Source organism: Epinephelus moara, chromosome 5 (assembly GCF_006386435.1).
Source record: "Epinephelus moara isolate mb chromosome 5, YSFRI_EMoa_1.0, whole genome shotgun sequence".
NCBI classification, from domain to species: Eukaryota; Metazoa; Chordata; class Actinopteri; order Perciformes; family Serranidae; genus Epinephelus; species Epinephelus moara.
Genome location: NC_065510.1, coordinates 7,880,101 through 7,892,131, shown reverse-complemented (window position 1 = coordinate 7,892,131; position 12,031 = coordinate 7,880,101). Strand labels below are relative to the sequence as shown.

The window sequence follows — 12,031 nt, the reverse complement described above, 5'->3', positions numbered from 1 at the left end:
GGTGTCAGAAAGCATTGCAGAAGGAAGGAAGCTTTGGTAAGTTGCCTTTTGTTTCTCTCAACATGTAAGAGGATTTGCGCAGTGACTTCAGTGAGGTCATGTGAGAATGGGAGCAGGTAGGAGTAGACTGGCATTCAGTTTTTTTGATTGCAATGTAAAAAGCTTCTTTATTGCCTTTGTCAATGACATGTTCTGCTATGGCTTGCTTGATGCTGTGTCTTTAATTTATTTTTAGCGCTCTACATCATATGGCTTTTCTCATGTTCCCCCAACATGTTTTTCAAGATCTTTCACACCACATTTTCTTTCTCTCTTCTTCCATTCATGTGTTCAACTCTCCTGACCCTCCTCTCAGGAGGAATGATGTGGCGTATGCGCTGTCGCTCCAGGACAATCTGTCTGTCCTTGGCCTTCATCACCATTTTCCTCCACCTCCTCCTGGCATTTGTCTCTCTTCCCATCTACTACCAGCCCTGTGACCCCCCACTGCTACCCAGGACACACATCCTGAGAGACCTGGCACACACTGACTACACCTCCATGGGGATTCGTCATCCAGCTGAGCCCCCGACAGATACCAGACAAAAAGATTATTCCGATAAAGGTGCCAGTAAGGATGCCAAAGGTCATGTGCAAACACTTTCTGACGTGGGCCTATCAGTGACGGAACATACATACACTTCAATGGACACGCCAGTCAATGTGGGTCGCTACGGCATCAATCAAGTTGAACCTGTGGAGTCTGGGCTATCAAAACTGGAGGCGCTGTTTGACCATCCCCTTTACAATATGCCCAGCCCTCCTACCCCTGAGGATGACTGGCTGTTGAAAGTGAAACCAAATATCAAGGCTAGTGAGAAGAGCTCCCAGATGTGGTGAGTTACTCTCCTTACTACCTCCCCATAACCACTTCCCTTAACGAAACATACTTGTTGTATTTGCTTTATTTTACTTCTTTCAGCATCTTTCAGCCAATTCAATACAGCCTTATCCCTGAACACTGTATAGACAGCTCTGTGTTATGATGCAACCCAATCACCAGAATAAATGCTGGCATTGTACGTGTCTGCAAACCACAGGTACATTACATTTGGAAGTCATTATGTGTGTTGAAAGTTTATGTTTCAATCAGTAAAATCAGCGATAGGATGCAAAATAACACCAATGTTTGGTGGTTAGAAAGCCACCGGGTCGCTACAACACAACCAGTTTTGTTGTTTGTTGGTCTTGAACAATGGTCTGCAGCTTGGCAGGCGTCTCCCCTAGATACCATGCCATCCACCATGCCCTTCACTTCCTGATTACAAAGTCAGCTCATATGCTACGCCACTTTAGAAACACTGATATGATACGTATGAAATGTACAAATTTAGCATATTCATGGTTTGCAGAATAGGACAGTGCCATTTTTTTCTGATGACCAGGCTGGGTAATTCCTGGTATTATTACACTTGGTTTCTTTGCATATCCTTATGAAATGCAAATACATGATCAGTGCATGGAAGATTTTCAGCAGATGGGTCAACTGCAGGGAATAGACATGATCTCCTGTTGTCAGGGCTGGTTCATACTTGTCACAATGCTGCTGCCGCTATAGGTTTCTGTGGTGTCTCTGCAGGAATGTACAGATCTCCTGTATGTTGTCCGTAAATGTTATGTCCTCAAAAGTCTCAACACAATTGGACCAATCGGCCACACAGCCTTTGTAGACACAAAGTGGCCTCCTTGGTATTTTTTGTGGCATCTTTCAGGTGGCTTTCCCCTTCTTAGCAAGAGCCATGGTCTCTACAGCCATCCACTGTTTATAGTATAGCAGCAACTAACAGTTGCTTCCATTATCGATTAATTCTTTAATTAATTGATTATTGTTTCATCTGTAAAATGTCAGAAAATAGTGAAAAGTTATCACAATGCCTTATTTATTGTTATGTGGCGACAGAGGAAGTCAGCTGACATAATGTTAGTATAAAGAGAGAGGAAGTCCACAGGACTTTCACACAGGAGAATGGGGTTTGTGTCCTGTGTAAAACCAAAAGGCTTGTGTATACATTCAGCAGGCTATATCTTCAGTAGCTAGCTAGCTAACCCTACACTTTACAGGGTTTGATTTTGGTTTTGGAACGGGGAAGAATTACACGACGTGACTCCATTCTCGGAACCCATCAGCTGGGTATTGTACCACAGTAGCCAGAACTGTAATATTATTACTTTCAATAATGTTGTTGTAAGCTACNAGCCCTGTGAGGCAAATTGTGATTTGTGATATTGGGCTTTATAAATAAAATTGATTGATTGATTGATCAGCTGTATTCAGCGTCTGACTTCCGGCAGATGGCGATACAGCCTCTGGGGGCAGACCCCCGATTTTTTGGCATTCCGGTTTGATTTGGGCGGAGGAGGCGAACTTCAGTTTCTGACTTCCGTTTATATATAAGTAAATATGCTGAACCATTGCGATGGATTCAGAGTTTGCAGTGACGCCAATTATGTTCCGCCTCATTAGTTCACCGCACGGACCATTTAATCTGGCAACGACTGCAGTCGGCTCAAACGTGATTGGTCAAAATCACGCGGACTACAAACAGCCTACAACCGGAAACCAGGGCTCTTCCGCTCTTCTTCCAGAGGCAAGATCTCCTGGGTTTGCCTACAGACTCTACATTCACTGAATGTAGAGTCTGTATATAGAGACTACTAGCTAGCTAACCCTACACATTTCAGGGTTTGATTTTGGTTTTGGAATGGGGAAGAATTACACGACGTGCCCCAGGCACAACATTTAGCTCCAAATCCAAAAAACCAGCCTGAAAATGAAAGAAATCCGAAACGATTGCATTAGCACAGCTGCGCTGTTGTCGGACCCTGGTCTGAGCCAGCCCGATGCTACATTATGATTGGCCAGTCTGCGTCTGGGCATGGGACTTAGCGATCAAAATTGTTGCTGATTATTTTTTGTTTATCAATGAATATATTAATTGACAACGTTTCTGTTTTTATGTAATTGTCTTAGTAATGCTGCTGGACAAATCATCAGTTATTTGTCTAGCAAAACCATTTAAGTTTCTGTCTCTGAGAGGATAACATCAAGCTAACACAACCTCCTTTGTCTCTTTTCCCTCCTCAACCTCCCACCCCATCACTCTCTACTCCTTTCTTCTTTTACAGGGTGAGTGCTAGCCAGGAAGGTTACGAGGATGCTCAGTGGAACAGCAGCAGTACCAGCCACCCTCCTTGGCTGCGCTTCCACCTGGGCATCTCCCGCTGGCAGCTGTATCCCCATCGTGACCCCAACATGGAGCAGCTGACCCAGCAGCTCACCACGCACCCCATCGTCAGCGCAGGTGTGACACAGAATTTCGGAGCTGTGTTTTCAGCTGCGTGATATATGTCTGTGCATTGTTTCCTTTTTGAATTTGTTCAACAGTTTTACTCCGCCACAGTATGTTCAGTAGACTGCACAGAGCCTGAAACCAAGAACACATTAATCTTGAACGATAGAGGAGGTGTAAGACATGCAAAGGCGAGATGTTTTTCAAGTAGAGGACAGGAGGATCCAAGGCAGTTCTCTCAAACTTAATTAACCTCTTGAATAGATAAGTGAATGAAAAGACTTCTGTAGGACTGCAGCAGTACAAGAACAACGTGGTCTCTTAAAAAGCAGTAGATCTATCATCATTACCTCAGCTAATTTTACCCCCTTGACCAAGCCTGTCGTGGTAAAGGTGGGTGCATGGGCTTCAGGGTGGGAGAGTGAAGATGAAAGGGAGGGTTGTTGTTATTGTGTGACAGCTGAGGTTTAGGGTTGGACTTTCAAATGTAGGTCCACTTTGAAGTTCCCCTGAAATGAAAGCTACAGTGAAGCTTTGAAGGGCCTTGGAGGCTCAGCAGACGATGGATTGGGAATATATGAGCCACTGGCCGTATAGCAAACATTTCGGTGTCAATCAATCATGCATGTTTCTCCACTCTAACTTTTTCACTTTGAGTTTGGTGCCTTTCAGTGCGTTTCTGTATGTGGTCTGGTTTAGTTAAACTTGTGAGGACTGACCTCTGACAGTCTGCTGTTGTTGTGAGGACATTTTGGTTTGGTAGGACACTCTGCCTGGCCTTCAAAGTGAAAAGTGATATTTCAAGGTTTAGTGGTTAGAAATTGGGTTTTGGTTAGAAAATCTGACTTCTCCTGATGAAACTACGTAACTTTATTCTGGAAAAAAACAGCTTCTGTGGCCTCAAGTGAAAATGACTGGATTAAAATTAAAGAGACAGTTCATCCAAAAACGAAAATACATGTTTGTCCTGTTGCCTGTAGTGCTATTTATCAATCTTGTTTGTTTTGATGTGAGTTATCAAGTGCTGGAGATATCAGCTGCAGAGATGTCTGCCCTTTCTTGAATATAATGACGCTCGATAGCACTTGGTTTTAGGTGCTCAATGCACCAAAAAATAAAATAAAATAAAGTTAAGTTACGTTAAGTGAAGTGAAGTTAAGTTAAATTAAGTTAGGTTAAGTTAAGTTTAGTAAAGTTAAGTAAAAAAAATTAAATAAATTGAAAAAAAAGAAAGAAAAATGAAAAAAATTATAAAATTTAAAAAAAAAAGATTTTTCTTGCAAGCTAATTTTACAGGTCAGCCAAGAAAACACTATTAATGTTTGCATCTTATGCTGAACCACAATAACTGTGACTGGCCAACTCATGTCGACTTGAAAAGACAGCTTTTTTTTGTGGGTGTCTGGCACCAGAAGTCACTGACCATCTCTACGGCCAATGTCCTAAACACTTGCCAACTCACAAAAAATAATCTAGATTAATAAACACTACAGGTAAGGATTTTTCAGTCAACTGTCCCTTTAATGTTAAAACAGTATAAGACCACCACTAAAGATAGAGAACTGACTGAGTGATTTCAGTCTAACAGCAATGTCTGTCTTTTCAAAAGAAATAATTTTGGTATTATTTATTTTAATAGAATAATTATAATAATAGAAAAACTCTGAATCAATTCAACTGAGCGAGGATGTGTTTTTCCTGTTTGTGAATTCAACTTTTGATTTGTAGGGGAGGGGGAATGTGTTATTTAGTCTTTCAAAAGAGACATAGCCTTGCTTCAACAAGCAGCAGTAGCAGCATAAATACCTGAAGGACTTTTCGTTACCTTATTTGGGATGTGGCATGTGGTTGAATCTTCACTCAACCCTGACAAACGATACATAATTTATAAGCACAAGGTCTTGTATTTTGTCAGTGTAAATAATTTCGAGATTCCAATTATACATACAAAACAGTGGAATTAATAAGTTCCAGTAGTTTCTTTTACTACACATGTGGCAGTGTCAGTTTGGTTCAGCATCACTCATATTAATTCTAACTATTTGACAGTGAACCCCAGAGTAACCTTTCAGAAAGTTTAGGATAGTGACCGTGTGCACAAAAAGTTCTGCTTGTTAAGAGATTGTGGCTTTATCTAACTAACTTATTCACTCCTGGGATATAAAGATAAAGACAGAAGACCAGAATAGAAAAAACACTTAAAAAAAAAGATGTATATTGAATGTATGTGTTAAAAATATATATAAATGAATCAGACATGTAGAAACATTAAAGATAAATCAGTCTGACTCATTGTACCTAATGCTTCTGATAATATACTGTATCACATTATATAGTCAAGGCTGGGTGGTATTCATGAGAATGAATACAAGTTATAAATTATCCCACTTAAAAGCCATGTGTGTCTATGTGTGTCAGAGAGATGACACGGCGCTGTGTGTGTCCACAAACTGTTTGAACCATGTTATATCATGGCGATGACGCACGTATTTTCTGTTACATTTTGTGTGTCTTATGTGTGTGTGTGTTTGTGCCTCCGTTAATGGACAATGTGTTCTGTCACAGCATGGTGTGTGTTGTATGTGTGTGTGTGTTCGCTGTGTGCTTTGTTGCTATGGAAACCTTCTCTGTGCTGTTTTTCAGTGCAGAAGTCTGGGGGGACGCAACTGAAGCTGGTGATGTCATTTCCTAACTATGGACAAGCCATGTTTAAACCCATGAAGTGAGTCACAGGTGGCAAATCCAACACATTGTGCATGTTACAGAGAATGTATGAAGTCCAAGAAGGATTACATCCTTTACAACCTTCAGTTGTCTTGAAATGGATCAAATACATCTGGTAAAAATGGTACGTTGTAGGGCAAACAGAAACTTCTACAGCTTGTATGTGCTCGTTCAAGCAAGTGAGCAAACAAAAGAAGCTTTAAAGGGATAGTTCGGATTTTCTTTGAAGTGGGACTATATCCAAAGTCATTGTTTTTGAAGAAGATATACTTTATTAATCCATAAGGGGAAATTCAACTGCCTGTCCACGGGCCTGTGGGAATTCAGTGCCTTTCTCAAGGGCACCACCACAGTGCCCAGGAGGCGAACTGACACCTCTCCAGCTACTAGTCCACTTTCCATATTTGGTGTGGATGGGTATTTGAGCCGCCGACCCTCTGGTTCCCAACTCAAGTCCCTATGGACTGAGCTACTGCTGCCCAACTATAGATGTTAGTTGGCAGGGTCCCAGTTTGGAGAAGCAGGTAGGAGTACTACCACTGGAGCTAAGCAATACATTGCTGTGGATGGGGGTTAGAAGCAAAACATATTTGAACCACTGATAAGCAGGCCAGCCGTTCCAGTCAGAAAGTGCTATGTACATATGATAAAACTGGAACTAAACTACAGTTTTCTTGAGATTTTAAAGATTGTGAGTTCTTGTGTTTCTCCGAGCTGTTCAAAGAAAGTAATGAAAACAGCTGTGGCTAGCTACACTGAATATGGATATCAGCATTCTGCAAGATTGAGACAACTCATGTCTCTCAAAAGGACTGTGTAAAACCATTGCCAAATAAGCGAGAGAGATACTTTCTAAAGACCACTGCTGTACTAAACCACCAAGTAAAATTACATCAAACACGTACAAATAAATGAAACGACTTACCAAACAACCGGTAAAGTTTGAAGCACTGGCAACTTCTGATGAGAAAGATGCTGAGGTTGTGTTGTAACCAAGCCCCACTCATATCGGCAGCCTTCTGGGTCCACAGGCATACGTTCATAGTAGGGCTGCCCCCAACTAAGAATTTTTCTAGCCAACCAATAGTCGCCATTTAGAGTCATTGGTCGACTAGCATGTTTACGATTTTAATGTAATTATTAAATGATATAATTTGGGCGGGTCAACACAATGGTTTGAGTTGAAGGTGTGAGAAAGAATAGTATCAGTAACATTGTTAACACTGTGCTACATTACAGAGAAATACAAAACCGTACTAATGAACCTTCATTAATATAGGCCTATATTTTATCTACAAGTGCACGTCACACACTGAGCGAGCCGCCTGTTAATGACGCTGTGGGCTAATGGGCATGTAGCTACTTCCATGTTTCAGATGATACGTCATGTTTGTAGTCGACCAATGAAGATGAGTTTACATATCACCTTGGGTTCGTCCTTCACCTTCTCAAAATGATCCCACACTTTGGATTTCCTGCCCGACATGTTATTAACTAGCCTGTGGAATAACCGCAGGTACCAGCCCTGGAAATTAACCTGACTCCTGTCTGACTGCTGAGCGTGGACACTTCCTGTGTCTGCCCTTTCAAATAGCATTCCCACGTAGTCTAGTCATATAGGTTTTGATTTAATTTGACAAGGTGCAGCTCCTAATAGAGTTTCAGCGACCAATGAAATCTTGCTGACTAATGACCTTTGTGGTTGGCTAACGTTTGGTTGGCTATTAAGGGGCAGCCCTACACAGTTAGCTTGAACTCTTTCTGGGCCTCTAGTGTCCACGTCTATTTACCCTCTTTCTTCATCCCATGCAAAAGTTCTTCTTCTCTATAGTCTGGTTCACAAAGGTTTCCTTTTGTCTCCACAGTGACGAGCATTTTGTCATTGCTGTCATAATGACTATATTTGTTATTTCCCCGTATCTGTTGTCTCCTCCATGAACCACCAAAAGTCTGACCCAAACAGCTGTATGGCACAGCTGTGCTTATGTGTATGGAAGTTGTAAGGCTGAGAAAATGTAGTGCAAAGGATAGGGCTGTAATGGCAAGGTAAAGCGGTGAAAATATTCTAAATGTAGCGTCCACTTATATTGAATTTTACAGGTAGGCCTTTTATTAAGTGGCTAAAATATGATTTGCTGCTACCCCCCATCCACAGCAGTGTATTTCTGAGCTTATGTGATGGTACTCCCATCTGCTTGACCGCCATCTACTGTATGTAATACACTGACTATATGTAAGTACCTCATATGGCCCCACATCGAAAAAATCCGAACTATCCATTTAATTAATGTCAATATGTAGTTAATGAATATATCATGTACTGCTGTTTGACTTTGCCTCTCCCTGGCAGGCAGGAGAGAGATGAAGAAACCAATTACAACCTGTATTACTTCTCAGACTTTGAGAGACACAATGCAGAAATCGCTGCTTTTCACCTGGACAGGTACCACATCTGTTTCCCCCTCCCAACTTTGCACAATGAGTGAAATGGTGGATAAAATGGCCATATAATTAACATGTTATAAAACAAAGAGTTGTATTTTCTCCTCTTCTCTTCTCCCTCTCTGGTTTTCTCTTTCTGCCTGTCTCTCTGTCCGCCCCACTTGTTTTTGTCCTCATCTCACATTCTCCTCCACGCTCCCTGCAGGATTTTGGGTTACAGGCGAGTCCCACCAGTGGTTGGGAGGCTGGTTAATGTTGTCAAGGAGATCAAAGATGTCACTACCGACCGCAAGCTGGCCCGAACCTTTTTTACGTCCCCTGGTACAGCTCACACAATCCTCCATTATTCATTTACACTGTTTAAAATGCCCTTGTATGTCAACTGATTACGATTCTCTTTGAATGTTTTTCCTTTCTTCTAATTCTCTCTGGTCACAACCACCCACAACCTCTTTTATCCCAAATTTTCCTTTGTCATGTTATCGTTTCTCCTCTCCTCTCTCTGTGCACCTCTGGCTCCCCCTAGTGGGTAATCTGTGTTTCTACGGCCAGTGCAGCTACTACTGTTCAACAGAGCACGCTGTGTGTGGCCGCCCCAGAGACCTGGAGGCCTCCCTGGCTGTCATGCTGCCAGATCTCTCCCTGGCTGTCCGCAGGAGTTTGAGATCCCCCTGGAGACGCTCTTACAGCCGCAGCAAGCTGGCAAAGTTAGTGGGTGTAGGGTCTTGAGTCACAGAGAAGTGAGTGTGCTGGATGATACAAGGTGATTCGACATATCTCCTCAGCGTGCCCCCAAAACATGAAGCCCTTCTGTGAGACCAAAATAATGAAGAAGGCTCCTAAATTCTTATGATCAACCAAATTTTGATTAATTTTCTAATTGTGGCATCATTTTTTAAATTAAGGCTACATTTGTATACCATTTAAATTTTATTGATTAATCATCATTAATTAAAGGAACAGTATGTAAGATTTAGGGAGATGTAATGGCGTCTGGTGGTGAGGATTGCAGATTTCATCCAGCTGAAACTTCTCCCGGTTAGAATTCCCTTCAATGTTTGTTATTCAGCAGGTTGTTACCGGGAGCCAAATTATCCAGAGGTCTGTACCTCTGCCAGACAAACAAATCAGGTGATTTAAACCAGTAAAAACACTGAATAAAGCAGTTTCAAATGCGATACTGCTTGTCCCAGAGGGGCTTCTAAATACGGTGTTTGACACAAAAACGTGAATTGCCCTATATAGAGCCAGTGTTTAGTTTGTCTGTTCTGGGATACTGTAGAAACATGGTGGTGCAACCTGGTGAACTCTATAGATGTGGATCCACTCCCTGTGTAGATATAAACAGTTCAGTCCGAGGTAATGGAAGCACAATAATTTGTAATTCCAGGTTATTATATACGATATATATACATAGACTTTAAAACCAATGACCTGACTTTCGACTTGAAAATACTTGACACCTTCCCTCAAGCCCTGAGATTAAAAAATATGCGACTGAAAAAGTGTGCCATGACTAAATTCTTTTCTCTTCATTTCCTGAATCCACTATGGTTAATGCTATTCCCAGCAAGCTGACACCCAATTCCCAAGATTTATATTGTTTAAACCAATTTGACAGCATCCAATCAAGTTGCAGGAAAGCTATGAAGAGCTAACGTTACGTTACTAAGTGCCAGTTGAAAAAAAAAGATACAAAGATAAGTCATTGCAATATGCAAAATGTGTGGGTCAAAAAATTACAGACAGGGATGCAACAATTTCCAACAGTTTAAACACACAAGTTCAAACTTTTATAAGCACTCATGATTGTTTCAAATTTAATAAATGTTAAAAAGGCATTACGTTTGGTTTGGAGCACATTATGATTTATTTAGGACACAAGACTCAGAGTTTAGGACTTGCCTTTCTTGACTTGAGACTTGTGATTTGCAAAACAGTGACTTGGTCTCACCTCTAGCATTTATACTGCATGTGTGAGTCAGATTTTGCAGGAAAAAAAATATTGCTGGATTACTTCATGACAAAATACAAGAGTAGGACTGATTTGTGCTCAGCATTAACAAAACTTGAGCTTCATAGAATGAGTGAAAGATTTCTGTCCACTGTTTTCAGCAGAATTAAACAGAAAACACTTATGTTTTACGCAATAAAGCAATGGGAATACAAGGAGTTTAGAGTTAATTTGGAAAAAAATCAGCATTAACAGAGGATGCCAGGCGTATTAAGCACAGGTGCCATTGCTTAAGCTAATGATGCCAATGATGTGTGTCTGTTTCAGGTGGGAGACGGAGCCAGACTACTGTTCAACTGTGACAAAGACTGCGCCGTACAATAAAGGCACAAGACTTGTGGACTTCATAGACATGGTCATTCTGGACTTCTTGATGAGTAGGTGTATATGGTATTTTAAGAGGTCAGCATGAAAACTGAAACTATAAACAGGTCATGGAAGAGTTAAAGGGGTTGTTGTTGGTCAGCTGGATGCACAGCAGAGAAGTCTGGCACAGGTTTGGCTTCTTGGTAATAGATTGATCACAGCAGATACTTTTGAAATGTCATAGCAGGAAATCAATCAGGTGCAAGTAGGGGCTGTTTGGTACTGAGGTGCAAAAAGGGACGTGTCTTGTCTGTTTTAGCTTAAGAGAGGGGTATACAACTATAAATGGTTGCAGTTTTGTATTTATTTTAGTGCAGATTTTAAAAAAAACAAACATACTGAGCATTTAATTCTTTAAAAATCGCCCAAATTAAACCATTTATCATCAGCAGAACCTGTAAAAACAGAAGCTATTGCTGGATTTTCAAATTCCATCAGTCCTTGGGCACATCATGTGTGACAAATACGTCTGTCAGAAAAAACAACATAACCAACTCTGAGCTTAAAATTGTAGCATTTCATCAAAATCACTTAAATCACTCGCCAAATATACTGTTTGCACCAACTAGCCATCGTGCATGACAAGAGTGAAAAACTGAGGTTGTTTTCAACTGCAGAATTTTGTCTTCAGCTTTTAACTTTTAAACACCAATAGGTATGCTTTAAAAATATAATCACTAATTTATGGTGGAGGAAGGGTCATGCATTTTCTGCCAGTCACTCAGGGAGGCTCAGAGAAAAAGTATTTGTAGTGTCAGGGAGGGTCATAATAAGAATAATAATATTAATAATAATACAAAGTCACATCACAGCCACCCCTGTGCTCTGAAAAATAAAGTAGCAGCATTAGGACAAATTTTGTTTGAGTTTTCAACTAACATGAAAAACCATACAATTCACATTGAACATAAAAGTTACTGGAATGATTTGCTGTGATTTCTAGTTACCTCTCTCTTTAGTCTTGACGAGCTACACTGGATAAAAAAGCTCTAGGATTAAACTGTATATGAACAGGTTAAAAGCTGTTTAAACACATTTGACCTTCACCGGCTCCAACAGCCCAACTGAAGTTACTGTGCGTTACCGTGGCAACGAGCCGTCGCCGTGGTTGCGCAGACAACTTCCTCACAGCCAGGTAAGAAAGTAACACAACTTT

General features: G+C 41.0%; 1 protein-coding gene across 1 annotated transcript in view; it reads left to right on the top strand.

The window, feature by feature from the left end:
* Positions 1–12,031, top strand: part of LOC126389644 (extracellular serine/threonine protein kinase FAM20C-like) — a 42,875-nt gene continuing 30,844 nt past the window's right edge. The window contains exons 1-8 of the mRNA XM_050043343.1: positions 1–36; positions 356–875; positions 3,166–3,341; positions 5,973–6,051; positions 8,404–8,496; positions 8,701–8,816; positions 9,022–9,202; positions 10,777–10,886. Of these exons, the coding sequence (XP_049899300.1) occupies positions 361–875; positions 3,166–3,341; positions 5,973–6,051; positions 8,404–8,496; positions 8,701–8,816; positions 9,022–9,202; positions 10,777–10,886 (1,270 nt within the window). The 5' untranslated portion in view covers positions 1–36; positions 356–360. The remainder of the gene's footprint in view (positions 37–355; positions 876–3,165; positions 3,342–5,972; positions 6,052–8,403; positions 8,497–8,700; positions 8,817–9,021; positions 9,203–10,776; positions 10,887–12,031) is intronic.